The sequence below is a fragment of the Aotus nancymaae genome, unplaced genomic scaffold, assembly GCF_030222135.1.
Source record: "Aotus nancymaae isolate 86718 unplaced genomic scaffold, 86718_ANA_hifiasm-v0.15.2.pri h1tg000036l, whole genome shotgun sequence".
Classification (NCBI taxonomy): domain Eukaryota; kingdom Metazoa; phylum Chordata; class Mammalia; order Primates; family Aotidae; genus Aotus; species Aotus nancymaae.
In genome coordinates, this window is record NW_026988450.1 from 35,147,771 (window position 1) to 35,167,398 (window position 19,628).

The 19,628-nt window shown below is 39.3% G+C and overlaps 1 protein-coding gene across 1 annotated transcript in view; it reads left to right on the forward strand.

The window, feature by feature from the left end:
- ATP6V0D2 (ATPase H+ transporting V0 subunit d2) overlaps positions 1-19,628 on the forward strand; it is a 47,480-nt gene that overhangs the window by 13,147 nt on the left and 14,705 nt on the right. Inside the window, exon 2 of the mRNA XM_012471027.2 lies at positions 1,920-2,091. Coding sequence (XP_012326450.2) covers positions 1,920-2,091 — 172 coding nt within the window. The remainder of the gene's footprint in view (positions 1-1,919; positions 2,092-19,628) is intronic.

Here is a 19,628-nt window from a genome sequence, read left to right on the forward strand (position 1 = left end):
ATAAGCTCCATATGTGTGCTGGATGTTGCCAAGAACATTTTAGATACTCGGATATGCAATAACACTTACATGTTGGGTACTGCACAAGGAGTCACAGATATAACTAAGATAGTGTAACTGCCTTCTGGGTTAACATGCCTAAGACTATATAACATCCTATAATAGGTGTTACGCTAGAGGCTTCATCAAAGTACTTTCAAATTCAGATGAGTGAGATCGAATAGTTCTGCCTGAGATAATTAAGTCTTTAGAGAGCAAGTGATAATCTAATTGCATTGGTTGGCAATAAAATAAAGTTTTAAGTGACTTTGAAGTCAGTTATACCTGGGTTTGAATCACAGTTTATATACGTGATCTTTTTTTTTTTTTTTTAATGTATGTGATCTTTAACAAGTTTCCTTTTTTTGTTTTTTTTCTTTTGTTTTTTGAAATGGAGTCTTGCTCTGTCACCCACGCTGGAGTGCAATGGCACAATCTTGGCTCACTGCAACCTCCACCTCCTCCCACGTTCAAGCTGTTCTCCTGCCTCAGCCTCCTGAGTAGCTGGGATTACAGGCGATCACCACCACGCCTGGCTAATTTTTGTATTTTTTAGTAGAGACGAGGTTTCACCATGTTGGTCAGGCTGGTCTCGAACTTCTGACCTCATGATCCACCCACCCTGGCCTCCCAAAATGCTGGGATTACAGGTGTGAGTCACTGCGCCCAGCCCTTGAACAAGTTACTAGCCTCTCTGAGCTTCAGTGTTCTTATCTGTACAAAGGCATAGAAATCATTTTTACCTTATAAAATTGCCATGAGTATTAAATGAGATAATACAACTTTAGTACAATACCTGGTACCTAATAAGTACTCAGTCACTGGTAACTATTATTTTAATGTTACAGCCAGACCTTGAAGGGTACATTATAACAAGCTAATCTGCAAAGGGGTGCGGGAAGAAATTCTAGAGTGGTGTTGGGTCAGGATTTACTGAAGTATGAATGCTAGAAAACACATGGCTTGTTCAGGAGGAAGTGACAATCCACAAAGGGGAATTCAGTTCAAGCCAATTACCTGGCAACCAAAATGGATGACATTTAAAGGATGCATGGCATGGTCTGGTGGAAACGATACTGGGTTATAAGAATAAGGGGACTAATCTCCTACTTCAATCTCATTAGATAACACCACCATTTAGTCCCACTGAGCTTCATTTTCTTCATCTGTAATAAAAGGATACTGAAACAGAGCAGTGACGGCTGCCCATGCCACCTGCCCCACACCCATGGTAGCTACCACTAATACATTTATCTTTTCCATCAAGTTGGGATGGAGCATTAGTATCCTCAACAGTTTCCCAGGTAGCTCTCTCCAAATGAACAAAACCTGTTTGTGGATTAGGTGTTTGTTAGGTTTTTTTTTTTTAGACCTGCTAAATAATACCAGGTTTCTTTAATTGAAATATTTTGTGCGAGCCGGGCATAATGGCTCCTGCCTTTAATCCCAGCACTTTGGGAGGTCAAGGTGGACGGATCACTTAAGGTCAAGAGTTCAAGACCAGTCTGGCCAATGTGGTGAAACCCTGTTGGTGGCATGCACCTGTGGTCCCAGCTACTTGGGAGGCTGAGGCAGGAGAATCACTTAAACCCAGAGGCAGAGGTTGCAATGAGCTGAGATAGCACCATTGCACTCCTGCCTAGGCTACAGAGGGAGACTTTGTCTCAAAACAAAAGTAAAAACACATTTTGTGATGTGCTGGATTATCCATACTCACATTAAATGTTTGTTGCTAAATCATATTTAGACCTTATATCAAAATCTAATAAAATAATAACGTATGTATGTACCATTAAGTTAGCACGAATTTGATTAATGTTGAAAAAGCTATTTGTATATGCTCAAATTTTAACCTGATTTGGGGTTTCATTTAATTTCAGATCTGAAAATTCATCTCCAGACTACTGATTATGGTAACTTTTTGGCTAATCAAACAAATCCTCTCACTGTTTCCAAAATTGACACTGAGATGAGGAAAAGACTATGTGGAGAATTTGAGTATTTCCGGAATCATTCCCTGGAACCCCTCAGCACATTTCTCACCTATATGACGTAAGTGATGACAGAAAGCCGTAATAAACCCCAGCGTGCTAGTGCAGATGAGCCCTCACAGTGATAGGTGGGGGATTAAGGTAGAGTCAGACTTAAGGCCTTTTCCATTGTTTGTAACTTTAAATTCATTCAAATTTTAGCAACTGATCAGTTCATAGATCCACATTTTTGCATTAGAAAATGGATTTTATTGATTATAAACATGATTATATCAGTGGTGGTAGCCTCCATCTAAAGCAATATTTTCAGTTTTCATTAAAAAAAAAAGTGTTACCAATGTTTAAGGCATTAGTACTGAAGGTAATTTTATGTGACATTTTTGGATCAATTGTGATGGTCGGGTTGACAATATCTCAAAGTATTCTTAAGGTCATATATACTACTCCTAATTCCCTTTGTAACAGTAAAAGTAGCCGATGTGAAACTTATATGCATTTTATTTTTAGCGATCACCAATGCTTCCAATTGTGCAATATGTGAGCTCCTCATTCTAAAAAATGTTTGAACTCCCACACAATAAACTGCACTTTTATGATACCAATTAATAAATTTTACTTCGTGCTCAAATGGACCATTTGAAATAGGTTTGTGCCTTTCCAGTTCTCCTAGCTGACAAACTGGGAACAAAGATGCACAACAGTTGAGCTGTGTGTTACGTAGATAAAATTTAGATGTAAAGCACAAAGTTCTGAAGACTAGGTCCAAGCCCAGGTCTGGTGCCTGGCACTCAGGCATCAATGTATTTGTGGAAAGAAAATATCAACGAAAAAAATGCTGGATAATATAAGCCAAATATTAGTCAAAGGGGAACAAAAGAACAGGACTTCATGTCAAATACTGTGCTTAGCACTAGAAATAGGAAATTAGAGACATGTTGTATGAATAAAGAAAACTGGGTGTTGGCAATGTGAAAGCATGGCTTTGGGAGACAACCTAAGATTTTTAGAGGCAAATACCAAGAAAATATCATAAGAGAAAGCCTGGAAAAGTAGAAAACAGAGGCTCCTTCTGAAAGAGCAATTTCAGTCTCTGTCTGGTTGAACGATAAAATGACAGTATTGCCTCAAGGACCAGGGAGTGAAAAACATCCACTTATCTGACCAGGAAGATACTCCCTCTATCCTTCTATTCTTTCTTCATCCTTCCATATCTCCATCATCCATTCTTTTTTAATTTTTAAGAGTGAGTCTTACTCTGTCACTCAGTCTGGAGTACAATGGCATGATCTCGACTAACTGCAACCTCTGCCTCCTGGGCTCCAGTGATTCTTGTGCCTTAGCCTCCAGAGTAGCTGGGACTACAGGCGCCCACCACCACACCCGGATGATTTTTGTGTGGTTTTTTTTAGTAGAGATAGGGTTTCCCTATTTTAGTCAGGATGGTCTTGAGCTCCTGATCTCAAGTGATTCACCTACCTCAGCCTCCCAAAGCGCTGGGATTACAGGCATAAGCCACCACGCCTGACCTCAGAGTATTTTTCAAGGGTGTGTGTGTATGTGGTGTATTTTGTTGGTATCTGCAGGGCCCTTCCTAAAAAGTAAAAACCTTAAGGAGAAACCCAAAATGTAACAGAGATGGAAGAAGATGCCGGGATTGCTCACAGAGCATTTTCCTCCTCCTTGTGATGGTTGAGAGGAAATAGAAAGTGCTTAGGCTTTGGACTGAGTCAGATCCAAGTTCACATCTAATCTTCAACAGCTGCCATGAGTGAGGCTCTGCAAGCGGTGATGACTCCTGCAAAAATGCCTGGCATGGATAATTATGGAGACAGTAAAGATTCCTGAGCTGAAGGACAAAATGGCCCTAGTTGTGTGGAAGGAAAAATAACAATCAAAATACTAGACAACATTTACAGAATATTGCTATATGCCGGGGGCTTTATTAGGTTGAAAAGCTAATAAAAGTGCTTTACAAACCTTATTTCATTTAACCCTCCTGACAAATCTTACTCAGTTGTTACCGTCACCATTCTAAGGATGAGGAACCTAGAACTTGAGTGCAATAATCTGCCCTGGTCACAGATCTAATGAGCGGTGCAGTTATGATTTGAAATAAGTGTTAGCAGTAGGCGTCATAAAATAATTTTGCTCAGATTTTAGTTAAGTTCAGAAAATCTGACCATGACAATGACAGAGGGTAGCCCAATTTTAACTGAGTCGGAAAGCTGCCAGGTTTTGTACTTTGGGGTTGGGAAACAAATCTCATATAAAGGAAATGTGCCCAGAACACATTGGGAAATGCTCTAGTTCTAAAAACAGCTATGAGTCTTTTGGTCAAAGCTTCCTCTCACTGATGATCCTACAGATTTCTTGATTCCTAATCACAGAATTTTTTTTTTTTTGAAATGGAGTCTCGCTCTGTTGCCCAGGTTGGAGTGCAGTGGTGTGACCTCAGCTCACTGCAACCTCTGACTCCCAGGTTCAAATGATTCTCTTTCCTCAGCCTCCCGAGTAGCTGGGACTACAGGTGTGCACCATCGCATACGGCTAATTTTTGTATTTTTAGTAGAGACGGGGTTTCGCCATGTTAGCCAGGCTGGTCTCGAACTCCTGACCTCCGGTGATCTATCCGCTTTGGTCTCCCAAAGTGCTGAGATTACAGGCGTGAGCCACCGTGCCTGGCCCTAATCATAGAATCTTAGACATGGAAGGAAACTTAGCATTCATTAATTAAGCAAGCATTGTTATTTCACAACAAACTACCATGTTAAGCATATACTGTTTCTAAAACAAAAGTAATATTTAAAATTTTAAATATTTCTAGTTATAAGCAGTATTTTTTTAAATGGAGTACAAGAATATAGATAGTCACAAATCCTGGGTAGAATGTTAATGCAAAATTAGAATTGGAAAGGTAGTTCTGGTAGTATTAGTATTGTTGCTAAAGGACATGTTTTAATTTATCTATTCTTCCTATTGGCTATACGTGCTTTGAATTAGTTCTTTTAGTATTTCAGTTTGGACTTGCTATTACCTAATGGGCATTAAATATTTGTTGAATCAATATATAATCCTGCATTCAGCAGTACTTTACACAGAACTAGAAAAATACTTCCAGATAACTCAGCAGTTTATATTTTATATAGCACTTGACAATTGTTTTTTTTATTGACCATTATGTTAGGGGTAAAACTGGATGTCATGCCTGCAGATACATTTTGTGAGGCCAGCTCAATGTTTTTAAAAAATAACTTTTAAAAAATACACTTTGAGCCAAGCATAGTAGCTCACATCTGAAATACCAGCACTTTAGGACGCCAAGGCAGAAGGATCACTTGAAGCCAGGAGAACATAGTGAGACTCTGGCAAACATAGTGAGACTCTGCCTCTATAAGAGAAAAATTAAAAATTAGCACAGTATGGTGGTGCATACCTGTAGTCCCAGTTACTGGGGAGGCTGAGACAGGAGGATTACTTGAGTCTAGGAGTTTGAGACTGCAGAGCCATGATCATGCCACTGTACTTCAGCTTGGGTGACAAAGTGAGACCGTATCTCCAAAAAAAACCAAAACCAAACATACAAAAAATACTTTGAAGTCAAGTGTGGTAGCTTGTACCTGTAGTTCCAGCTTCTCAGGAGGCTGAGGCAGGAGGATCACTTACTTGCAGGAGTTTGACTCACCAGCCTGGGCAACATAGCAAGACCCTGTCTCTTTAAATAAATAAATTTGAAGGAAACATTTTGTCAAGGCTGCATTCTTCCATTAGCCATAATCTCCAACACTCCCGTATTTAAGCTACTTATCAGACCCCTGAAGATATTTACTCTGTCCTAGATGTTTTACCTACACCTCTACACAAGAACCCTGCAAAGCAGGTGTTTATATCTCCATGTTTAAAATGGAAATGGAGAGTCAATGAATTAATGCATTTTCCAGACTCACAAAGGTAAGACACTTGAAAAGGATTCCATTCAGGTCTATCAGCTAGAAGGCTAATGATCTTGCCACTGTCCTGGTAGTTTATATTAAGGCAAGCAAATCAGAAATATCTGTGGGTCTTCAAAAACCATGCATATTCTTGACTCCTACTTCAGGAGATTCTGATCTAATTGGCCTTGGAGTGGGGCCCATCTGTATTTTGGAAGGCACCCAGGTTATACTGAGGTGCATCTCTAATTTAAAATGTTTCATCAGTCATGAAGTCCTTGCCTATGCCTATGTCCTGAATGGTTTTGCCTAGGTTTTCTTCTAAAACACCAAAAGCATTGACAACAAAAGCCAAAATAGACAAATGGGACCTAATTAAACTCGAGAGCTTCTGTACAGCCAAAGAAACAATCATCAGAGTGAACCGGCAACCAACAGAATGGGAAAAAAATTTTGCAATCTACCCATCTGACAAAGGGCTAATATCCAGAATCTACAAAGAACTAAAATAGATTTACAAGAAAAAAACAAACAAACCCATCCAAAAGTGCAAGAAGGACATGAACAGACACTTTTCAAAAGAAGACATATAAGAGGCCAACAAACATGAAAAAAATGCCCATCATCACTGATTATTAGAGAAATGCAAATCAAAACCACACTGAGATACCATCTCATGCCAGTTAGAATGACAATCATTAAAAATCTGGAAACAATGGATGTTGGAGAGGATGTGGAGAAACAGGAACACTTTTACACTGTTGGTGGGAGTGTAAATTAGTTCAACCATTGTGGAAGACAGTGTGAAGCTTCTTCAAGGACCTAGAAATAGAAATTCCACTTGATCCAGCAATTCCATTACTGGGTACATACCCAAAGGATTATAAATCATTCTATTATAAAGACATATGCACACATATGTTCATAGCGGCACTGTTTACAATAGCAAAGACCTGGAACCAATCCAAATGCCCATCGATGATAGACTGGACAGGGAAAATGTGGCACATATACACCATGGAATACTATGCAGCAATAAAAAACGATGAGTTTGTGTCCTTTGTAGGGACATGGATGAATCTGGAAAGCATCATTCTCAGCAAACTGACACAAGAACAGAAAATCAAACACTGCATATTCTCACTCATAGGCGGATGTTGAAAAATGAGAACACATGGACACAGGGAGGGGAAAGAGAGAGAAAGAGAGAGAGAAAGAGAGGAAGGAAGGGGGGGAGGGAGGGAGAGAGGGAGAGAAGAGAGTATTTAAGTGGTGGAAGGGGAGCCCACAGTTCTGAAACCCTTTCTGTTATCCCTTTTCCAGTATATCTTCCAAACTCAAGGATCTCTCTAGCATCCATGAAATTCCATCACATAAAGTAACTTCCTGTCCTATTAGGAAATGCCCAAGACAACATTACAGAAATTATTAAATCAATCTTAATAGAGATAGTCTAAATTTAAGTTGGTATAATAAATACAATCATAAGCATTGCACATTTTATGAGATATAATTACTGTACACGTGAAACTTATTTCGAAAATCTGGAATGGATATTTTTAAATACTTAATAGCAGGAAGATCTGGAGGGTTTGTATACTATAATTATACACAGTTGTGTGTGAAACAAAGGAATGAGTCCAATAACATTTTAATGAAGAGCTCATTTAATATAGGCTTTGGTTGTTTTATTTTTCTTCCTTCCTATCTAACATTTTCCATCAGCATTTCAACTTCTCATCTCTTTTGAAGCCAGACATCTTTTTAAAATAATATCTCAAGCATTCAAAGTATCCCACCTCAGAAGCTGTAAAATCTCTGAATAGAGGATGATCAAGGAAATATCATCTTCAGTACTTACACAGTAATGAGTAATCCTAGGTTAAAGTCCTAATTCTCAGATGACTGAGAATCTGAAGTTAAGCACCACACACTGAAGAAATCTTTAAAGATTCATTCCTAAGGGTTAATCAAAGTTTTAAAATGTCCCATGATGCATAACAAACCATCTACAGCCTTTGTAGTGTGCTATCCATTAGGGTGCTTTACACCTTACTTTACCCGAAGTGTTTCCCAGGACTCAGGACTTCCGGTGTTGATACCAAGAAAGTCCTCAGCAAACCAGATGAGTTGATCACCCTAACACCAGATAGTCAAAAAATGAATAACGTAACTCTAGCTCACTAAGGGCTTACATTCTAATGCAGCAAGCAAGTTCACAAAAGGTGCAAAAGTAAAACAGAAGCCAAAGCTGTAACAGAAGCTTGAGCATTCAATGAGAGGAGCCTAGAGGATTGAAACAACAAATTCCGACTTTAAAATATTTTGTAAAGAAAGTCGAATTTTTGGCCATTGTTGAAAATTGGCATAGATTGAAAGAATAAGCGAGACAGGAGAGGATTTTTGTTTGGAGATGACATACCATCTCAGAGATTGCTGGAACCTAGACATGGGTAGAGAGAACAGAGACTGGAATGAGAGAGTAAAGAGGTTGACTAGTTAAAGGCTTTGCTGCCAAGTCTCTAAGTAAAAGTCACTATGGGAAGGCTTTCAGAAAGTGCAATCAATTACATGTTCCTTGTGTGCTGCAGATGATACCCCCTCTCTGAATGGTCATCACCCTGTAAAAGGAAAAGAATTTTCCCACTGGATGGCCATGCGATAGGGTGGTTGAACACTTCTACTACCTCTGGCTGTGTGGCCAAAGGCGGTTTGACCTCTTAGCATTAATTTCTCGTCTAGCCAATGGGAGAGTACCTGTTCTTTAGGATTATTACGCACATGGTATTTGTTCAGTAATTGGCGAATGCTATTATTATGCTGAATTCCTGAGGCATGCTTAAAAATAAAGTGTCCAAGTCTTTGTAGTTGGTAAATAAAGAGCCTAAGTTGTGACATCAAATCACTCTAAATAGCATTTCAAAGGTGATAGTTTTTTTCTTTTTTATTTGTTTTTACTTTTTAACTCCTCCTGCTTTGCAAAGTGAGGGGGCTGATCTGATGTATATCTTAGGAAGATGATTTTGTTGGTATTATAAGAGATGCATTGAGGGGATGGGACTTAACGCAGAGAAAAAATAGAGGAAGCTATTTTTAAAAAATGGTAGAGACAGGAAGGTGGGGAATATGATTAGATTCATTTCAGAAGTAGACAACAGAATTTAGTATCTTGATTTATGAGGCATGAGAGAAAGCAGACAATAATTCCTGGGAATTCTAAGTTAAGGATTTGCCAGTAAGATAAGTGGATTTTATTTTTGGATCTTATCAAGGAGACTAGGAAGATGACTGTAAATTAGAGGAAATTATAGAAGTAAATAAATCACCCTTAATCTGGGGCATCCTTAAAAATAAAGTGTCCAAGTCCTTGTAGCTGGAGAGGCAAACAACAGAGAAAACAGAAAACACAGGCCCCACCACTGCTATTGAAGGGTTGCTGATGCCACACTTCAGCAAAATTAGTGTCTGAGGGTTGAGGATGTTAAGGTAATGGATGTGAAAGAGCTTAGGATGCCATCGCTACAACAGTTCTGAGTGGGATACAAATCGGGACCAAGGTGAGCATAACGCTTTGTGCTCGGGCAATTGTCTGGCAAGACATCAATCAACCACCAGGGGGCAATATTGATCCCAGTGACCTGTTTTCCAAACTTTCCCAACCGTTTTAAGAGATTTAAGACTGGTCCCATAACATTTATTTTCAGGATAGAGACTGAAATCCACATGTATCCATTGTCCTAGTTTTATGTTTTTTATTATTTTTTTTTTTAAAAGATAAATTTATATTGCCTTTTTTTTCTTTTTATTTTTTTAAAATTTATTTATTTGACTTTAGATGCATACTACATCTGGCATTTCTCCCCATTTTATCCCTCCCACCCTCCACTCCCTCCCCACTCCCCGCTGCCTCTCGCCTACCCCCAACAACTGCCCCCAGTGTGTGATGCTCCTCTCCCTGAGTCCGCATGTTCTCATCGTTCAACACCCACCTATGAGTGAGAACATGTGGTGTTTGGCTTTCTGTTCTCGTGTCAGTTTGCTGAGAATGATGGTTTCCAGATTCATTCAAGTCCCTACAAAGGACACAAACTCATAATTTTTTATGCCTGCATAGTATTCCATGGTGTGTATGTGCCACATTTTCTTTGTCCAGTCTATCATTGATGGGCAGTTGGATTGGTTCCAGGTCTTTGCTATTGTACACAGGGCTGCAATGAACATACGTGTGCATGTGTTGTTTATTTTTTTAACTGAAAAGAAGCACTTGTGTTCAAAAAATGAGAGAGAAGATTTTTACTAAAATGCATTTTGTGTTCACTACAAGTTAGTACTTTTATAATCACTTTCATGTATTAAATTTAATCAATTTTTAAAGCAACCCTATGGAGTGGTACTAATATTGCTGGCATTTTAGAAATAAGAAAATGGATTGAGTGAGTAAAGACTATACATCAGAATTCATGTCACAGAGCCAGCGTAACCACTCATAACTTTCATGCGTATCTTTCTAAACTTTTTCCTTATGAAAAATGTTTATATGTAGACACAAATATAAATACACATAATTGGACTTATTGTTTGTTTTAGAACAGTGAAATCATATATCTATTGTCTACAATTTGTCCTTTTAAAAGGTCTGTCGGGGGGAACTAGGGGAGGGACAGCGGGGGTTGGGGAGTTAGGGAGGGATAACATGGGGAGAAGTGCCAGATATAGGTGATGGTGAGGAAGGCAGCAAACCACATTGCCATGTATGTAGCTATGCAACAATCCTGCATGTTCTTCACATGTACTCCAAAACCTAAAACGCAATAAAATATTTTAAAAAATGTAATTATATATTTTTACATAAATACATATATATTTTATTTAATATATTTTCAACTTATTTATTATTTACTTAATTTTATTAATTTATTTATTTGTTTTTCTGAGACAGAGTCTCACTCTGTCACCCAGGCTGGAGTGCAGTGGTACAATTTTAGCTCACTGCAACCTCCACCTCCTGAGTTTCAGCAATTCTCCTGCCTCAGCCTCTGGAGTATCTGGGATTACAGGCACCCACCACCATGCCTGGCTAATTTTTGTATTTTTAGTAGAGACTGGGTTTTGCCACGTTGACCAGGCTGGTCTCGAACTCCTGACCTCAAGTGATCCTCCTGCCTCAGCCTCCCAAAGTGCTAGGATTATAGGGGTGAGCCACTGTACTCAGCCTATAGATACACATATATAAATATATGTGTATACATATATTTGTATGTAGTATAAAGTTCAGGGGTATATGGGCAGGATGTGCAGGTTTCTTACCTAAGTAAATGTGTGCCTTGGTGGTTTGCTGCACAGATCATCCCATCACCTGGGTCCATTAGTTATTCTTCCTGATGTTTTCCCTCCCCAACCCCCATAGTTATTTATTATCTATAAATAACTATGTTTGAAATGAACATGTAAAATGACTTACTCAAAAGCACACAGTTGTACAGTGGCAGAATTAGTACTGGAATCCAAGTCTTTTGTCACACTAATTATGTAACAAATATTTGTGGATGAATGAGCTGACTATACTTTATGTTCATCACTGCTACTGCCAATGTATATAGAAAATTAATTTCACCCCAGGATAAATGTAAATACAGAAATCTAGAAAGAAAGAAGATATCACCTCTAGCTAGAGACATTTTAAAAAGCTTCATGAAAAGTATGATACCTGAATATGGCCTCAAAGGATGGGGAGGATTTCAAGTTTTAGCAATTGGTGAGGAAGAGAAACTTTATACATCTAGAGAAGAGTAGGAACCAAGACATTAATGTAGAAAAGGACAAGTAAGTTTGAGGAATTTTTAATCTGAACAGTTGGGTTAGACCACGATTGTAGAGAATCTTAAATACCGAAGAGGTTTCTTAAAATTCCAGAGCCACTAAGGGCTTGGGAAATGCAAAGTGATCAGCATCCTTGTTTTAAAATATGCTATTATGGCAATGCTGACTTCTAAGTAATTTTTCAGTATTTTATTTTGCTACAAGGAAAAACAAGTGTGACAGCAAAATTGTCTGCTTTTTCAAATTATTTTAATTTTCACTTCCTCTATTTAAAAATGGGAAGCTTCAGAGAAGGAAGAAATGTTACCAAAAATGTCAAATTTCAAGAGATAGAGAAGAATGTTTATGGGGATATTCTAAATTCAGCTGACTAGCACATCACGCAATATGGCAGGGTTGCCCCATGTAAGCATTTGTGGCTAGTGTTTGATTGAAGAAATCTACAGTATAACAAAAAATATTTACCAATGTAATCAAGGAAAACTTTCATTTGAAAATTCATACATTGAAAAATTGTGAAATATATTTGATGTACTTTTATAAATAATTTAATTCCTCAATGAAACTCCTAAATGAAAGTGCCTTTCACACACACACCCCAATCCTTTCCATAAACAATAACCACCGAATTTTTGTTTTTAATTGAGACAGGGTCTCATTCTGTCACCTAGGCTGTAGTGCAGTGGCATGATCATGGCTCACTGCAACCTCAGCCTCCTGAGTACCTGGAACTACAAGCACACACCGCCACACCCAACTAATTTCTGTATTTTTTATAGAGAGGAGGTTTTGTCATGTTGCCTAGGCTGGTCTCAAACTCCTGAGCTCAAGCGATCCTTCTGTCTTGGCTTCCCAAAGTGCTAAGATTATAGGAATGAGCCACGGCACCCACCCTGAATATACATTTTATGTCCCTATCCTTGTACATTCTCTATGTATAATTGTTACCTAGCCAACATCTCACTCAGTTCTGGTCACCTAGAACAAAATAGTTGTCATTAAGAATTTGATTACATGTTGCAGTTGAAGAATGTGGATCGGCCTCCTAAGTAGAAAGGAAACCTGTAGCAATCGGGACCTGATATAAGAATGTGGCTTCCTCGGTCAGGCACGGTCACTCACACCTATAATCTCAGCACTTTGGAAGGCCATGGTGGGAGGACACTTGAGCCCAGTAATTAGAGGCTGTGGTGAGCTATGATTGCAGAGAAAGACCTTGTCTCTAAAAAAATTAAATAAGGCCAGGCGGTGGCTTACACCTGTAATCCCAGCACTTTGAGAGGCCAAGTTGGGCGGAGAACAGCCTGGCCAACATGGTGAAAACCCTGTTTCTACTAAAAATATAAAAAATTAGCTGGACATGGTGGTGGGTGCCTGTAATACCAGCTACTCGAGAGGCTGAGGCAGAAGAATCACTTGAACCCGGAAGGTGGAGGCTGCAGTGAGCCGAAATCATGCCATTGCACTCTGGCCTGGGCAACAAGAGTGAAACTCTGTCTCAAAATAAATAAATAAATAATAAAAAGGATGTGGATCCTGTGATCAAGCCAAAGATTAGTCACAATGTGTGTAAATAATGAAGATGTCATCATCACCGAGTTATTAAATGTCCCATAAGGCCCAGTGGAAAGTCAGACTGAGTCTTGAGGTGCCTCCATCTAGCAAAGGGGTTCAGGTCTCTTTATATAAAAGCTGTTGTCAGTTTTGACAAACAGTTGGCAAGCATTGTTTTAAGATTGGTGACTACATTTCCAAAGAGGTAACCTTGAACTTTTTGAAGTTCGGATAACTTAAAGGAAACATCATATAAAATAATGACCATGCAGAGACAGCTCTGGGGTTACAAGATACAAAACAAGATGTTAACAGGTTTTATGAAATAGGTATAAATCAGACTTGGGGAGGCTACTATCTCAACACTATTGAGTAACATGATTTACAGCCTTCTGGGTGTTCCAGCCTTTCAAATGACTGTATCACTCAGCTTCTTGTCTTCATGCCGCAACTGACATGATAACCTCTTATTATCTAAAAGCAATAGGTAAATTTAGAAAGGACTCTCTTGGCTAAAACTAAATGCAAAACTACAGAGATGAAGAAAGCTCAGGCTTACCACAGCTAAATTTTTCGAATGTTTTACATTAAAGATTATGTGATTTGTAATTTCCTGCGAAGTCCAGTTTACAGGAAAGTATCTTCTTCTAACAGTGTATATCCTCCTTCTTTATTCAAGGCACTCTATGAGTGCTTTCATATGTATTACTAAGCCTGATGCAAATCTTTCAAAGTCGAATAAATATTTCCATTTCAAAACTGTAGAAATGGAACTCTGGGGGTTTTTAAGTTTCAGAGCTGGGCTCAAATCAGGTTTATCTGTTTCAAAGCTTGGGCTCCTTCTACTGTGACAACTTCTTTATGATTTACGAACTGTTTTCCTATATCTTGAAAGCTATGGGAAATGACACCTAACCAATAAGAGGGAAGCAATTAGAACCACCGCAGATTTCTCATTAGGCACCATGGAGCCAGAAGCAAGTGGTGTAATATTTTTCAAGCACTAAAGACAAGAAAAAAACATAGCATTTTGTATTCTGTGAAAATATTCTTCAGGAATGAAGGGGAAATCAAGACATTCTCAGACAAAGGAAAACTAAGAGATTTTGTCACCAGCAGACCTACTATAGAAGAGACTAAACAAAGCTCTTGAAACAGAAAGGAAATGGTAAAGGAGTAATCTTGAAACAACAGGAAAAAAGAAAGCACAGAAAGGAGAAAAACAGAAAGGGTAAATACAATATACTCTTTCTCCTCTTGAGTTTTCTAAATTGTATTTGACAGTTGAAGCAAAAATCACTACACTGATGTGCTTCTCGATGTATATAGAGGAAATATTTAAAACAGTTACAAACAGGGAAGGAAAAGGCACATAAAAAGAAGTAAAGTTTTTAACACTGCACTAAAACTGGGACAGCTACTCTGAAAAATTGTCTTGTGGTTTCTTAAAAAACTAAACATACTCTTACTATGCCACTTAACAACTGCACTTCAGGGCATTTGTTCAAGAATAATCAGAACTTATTTTAACATAAAAATCAGCAAACAGATGTTCTTAGCAGTTTTTATTTGTAATAGCCAAAAATTAGAAAAAAGCACAAATGTCCATCAATAGGTGAATGGTTAAATACACTGTGGTATATCAATACCATGGAACACTACTCACCAATAAAAAGGAACAAACTGTTTACATGCAACAGCTTGAATATATTACATGTAGCTCAAGATCATTGAGCAGAGTTAAAATAGCCAATCTCAAAATGTCACATATTGTATGCTACCAGTTATATATTATTCAGAAAATGGCAAAATTATTGAGTGGGAGAAATGATTTGCATTTTCTAGGCATTGGGGGTGGTGGGTGGAAAAGGGTGGGTGTAACAATGAAGAGGTAATACCCTGGAGAGCTTCTTCACTGAACTGTGTTTTTCTTAGAAGGCGTTTCTCTTTTTCTATCTCATGCCAGAGTGCTTAGTGAATGACAGTCATTTCTCAGCTGTTGCTAATGACACTGAAGTACTAAAATTTTTATTCAGAGAAGAGCAATTTCTTTAACTCACCAAATTATGGCTCTATATTATTTGACCTTTTAGCAACAGTTATAGCAGCAGAATTTGGTAGTTATCATACAGAAAATACATTATAGTTGTCTTTAAGATCCTTAAAGAACCTAGGGAGCAGGAGGAGAAAGAACAGCTCTAAGCTCACATGGAAATGTTAAAATATCATCTGGCTTGAGCTCTTTATCTGAACCTACTAGTGAGCCAGCACTTTGATTTTGGGGACTCAACTCTGCTGCTTGCCAGCACTGTGATCTTGGGCTAAGTCTCAGTTTTCCTTAATAATGGTTCTTACAGCATTGAATTGTTGTGAAGCTTGAGTGAGAGTGCGCATATAATTACTGCCACATAGTAAAAACCTCAAAAAGAGTCAGCATTAAAAAAAAATTTAATATCCTAAAATTTTTGAAATGGAGTAATTTGCTCTATCAGTTTTAGGTGACTTTATGATTTTCACAGGTGCCAAAGGACATTTGCCTAGACCATGAGTAGGAGAAAAATTACCCTAACTGAATGGGTGGCTCTGTCACTACTTATGAGGATAATTATCCAAAACAGGGGTTTGAACTAGGTAAATACTCTGGTGTCTTTTAATTCAAAAATGACTCAGGTAACATCAGCAATTATTTGCTTCCCAACCACTGCCTGCATGAGCCCCTGGAGATCTACGATTATAGTCTGGAGAAAGTAAACTGTCGTCTTCTGGGTACATTATATCCCTGTCACCCCAACAGCCAATGGTAATTATATACCTGGTACCTGTGTGTGATAGAGATGAGAGAGGGGACAGGAAAGAGACACCCCTGTCCCCCATGAGAGTAGGCCAAGCCTTGGGTTCTCATGTCATTTTCTGAACAACACTATGAGAACTGGTGTTATTGTTCCATTTTAGAAACAAGGCCACTCAGTAAGAGTTGAAGTAAAATTCAACCCAATCTATAAAGCCCTTGATCGTTGCAAATAGGGCTTAGCCTGTCTATTATTTAAAAAGTAAAAATACTCAATACACACACATGCACACACTATGGAGGCAGGTCTGGGTGTTACATGCAGGCCACATCCTACTCACAACATCGTCATTGGTCACCTGTCAACATTGGTCTAATATTCCTCTGCTAATTGGAATGTTTGCAGCTCAGATGCTTTTACATTGCAGGGGGAGCTGTGGGGAACAATTAAATGTCTGGAGTCTGCTAAGGATTATTAAGTGCTAGCAATTGACCTCTCAGGTAATTGCTTTTGAGCCATAAAGGGACAGTTAAATAAGCACTTCCATTTTAATGTCATTTTGAAGACATAAAAAGGATTCTAAAATTCCATAATGTCTAAATTTGGTACTGCTGTTCAGGAGGTGAAGAAACTTTACAGTCATGTGCTTTTTATAAAGGGATAATTGCCTGCTTCAAAAACTTCTTTAGTTAGAATTCTTGGGGCTAAACTGTAGAAGCTCCACTATGTAGGAGACCCCGTTTTCCAGCCACAGATGAATTCCTTGCACAAGAAGTCTGTCCCCCATGCAGTCAGACTCCTGTGACAATGTTTCTAAGTGCCAGGTAGATTTTCCTCCAGTAAAGAGGTATCATTTTTGAAGTGTATCTCACAGCAGTGTAAGCTTCCTGTCACTGTGAAACCTTAAGGACTAGGTTTGCATTGTTCCTTCCTCCTTCTGATCTGCGACCTCACCTTGTCAACTGCCTTGTCCTCCTCAGCACTTAAATATCTTTTCTTCTCTTCCTCCCACCTTAAAAAGACACATATTGAAACTAAAAACTGAAAGCTTCCCTGGTTCCTGCCTCTCCATGTAGCTGGTTTTCTCTTCCTTCAAGGTCAGCTTGCAGCGTGAACTCCATTCTTTAAGCCTCCACGTCCCATTCATTTTAGAAACACAATAGCCAGCCTTCTTCCATCCTCTTCTCCTCCCCCCCTACACAGACACTCTCCACTGAAAGCGTTTCCATTGCATTCTCTGGTGACCGCTTAGTTGCCTTACCCTACAGATGCCTACTTCAAGGTCTTAACTTACGTGTGGCCTTTGACACTTCGATCACTTCCTAGAACTCTCTAGAACTTCCTAAAATTCTCTCCCCTGATTCTCCTTCACCCATCTCGTCATCCCTCTGAGTTTCCTTCAAAGTCCTTAAAAACTGGGGTTCCCCAGAGTTCTCCGGAAAGAACTCTCTACATGCACTCTAGAATGTGATCCTACTTACTCCCAAGACTTCAGCTTCTACGTTTAAACTACCCCCTCCTGACCCACTCATCCAAATGTCTCAAATCGGCAGCTGTCTTCAGGACACATACTTTTTTAAAGTTCCGGGGTACATGTGCATAACCTGCAGGCTTGTTACATAGGTATTCACGTGCCATGGTGGTTTGCTGCATCCATCACCCCGTCATCTACATTAGGTATTTCTCCTAATGCTAGCCCTCCCCTGCTATCCCTGCTCTAGCCCCCCACCCCCCGACAAGACCTGGTGTGTGATATTCCCCTCCCTGAGGACACACATTTTTTTAGACCTACTTGTCATCTCCTCTTGGTTACCTCCTGGGCACCTTAAACTTATTCCATCGAAAACATCTGCACCCACCACCACCTCCTCTTCCCTAATGCTCTCATCTCAATAAATGGCTCCATAACCTAACCGTTAAGCCCAGAAACCTACACATCACCCCAACAACTAAAAGCACATAATGTGAGGGTTCAGAGGAAGATTTCAGAAGCAGACTGCCTGAGTCTGAGTCTCAGCTCTCCTACATGTCAGCCTTATGTGTCATCACAGGTTAGATTTTCACCTCTCTGGGCCTCTGGTTTCTCATCTGTAAAATGGAGTTAGTCATAGGACCTGCCTCCCAGTGTTGCACCCATGGTTTGAAAAGCTAAGTTTTTGTAAAGCACCTCACTGTATAGGTGTTTGTTTACCTCTTCTCCTGTTTTGATACTTACATAGGCCATGACATTCCTTTCAGTGTAACAGTAGTGAGTATTTTCCATTGTCCTTAACATCCAAATTCCTCATTTTTGCCTTCCTCATCTCACCCCAGCCCCAGCTCCTGTGCTCGGCCCAGGTAAAGGAAACACCCTGAGTATCCTCGTGCTCTCATCACTGGGGCTCTTCAAATCTTCTTCCTTCTGCCTTGAAACCTGCTTTCCCCCAGTTCCCAGCCCCTTTTGGCTGGCCAGCTCCTACTAATTCTTCAAGTTTCTACTTGACTGTCATTGCTCTAGCAAGTCTTCTTCCAAGACTGGTTTAGTGTCCAGCTATGACTCTCCACACCACCCTATAATTTATTTTGCATAGCACGTATGCTGTATTGTGATTTATTGTAAATGATTCTTTGTCCATTTCCTTACTTAAGCTGCATTCTCTGTAAAGGAAGGCCCTAGGTCTCATTTACTTCTCAACCTCATTGCTTAGAATATCCTGGGTGCTGAGCACATGAATGAACCAGTGCATGCACCCAGGATATCCCGAGCAGAGCTTATATCAAATAAAGAAATCATATAAAATATGGATTAGTAAACTCTTGGGAATGCAGGGAAGGTGGCCTAGAAAATTCACAATGTGATCTTGTGAGGACAGAATTGCATGATATTTTTTGGCATTAAATTTTGAATCCTCAGTGATAGGCTTCATTGCAGATTCAAATATAGTAGTCAGGCCAAGAGTGGTGGCTCAAGCCTGTAATCCCTGCACTTTTGGAGGCTGAGGCAGGGGAATCACCTGAGGTCAGGAGTTCGAGACCAGCTTGACCAACAAGGAGAAATCCTGTATCTACTAAAAATACAAAATTAGCCAGGCCTGTAGTCCCAGTTACTCAGGAGGCTGAGGCAGGAGAATTACTTGTACCCAGGAGGTGGAGGTTGCAGTGAACCAAGATCACACCACTGCACTCCAGCCTGGGCAACAAGAGTGAAACTCTGTCTCAAAAAATAAAATAAAATAAAAACAAATATAGTAGTCAGCTTTTAGAGTAGAGTAAGATACTCCAGGTCTGTGTTTTTCAACTTTTCGAGCCCTTTGTCCATTCTGATAAACCAAACAAATTACACCCTCACCCCCACCCCATCGCTTTTGACAATGACTGTGGAAGAGCTTCCTCTGCATATTTTTACCAGCCAAAGTTTTATTTAGTTAGTTGTTAGAATATGAAATACGCTTTTTCATGGCCAGGGGCAGTGGCTCCCAACACTTTGGGAGGCCAAGGTGGGCAGATCCTTGATGTCAGGAATTCCA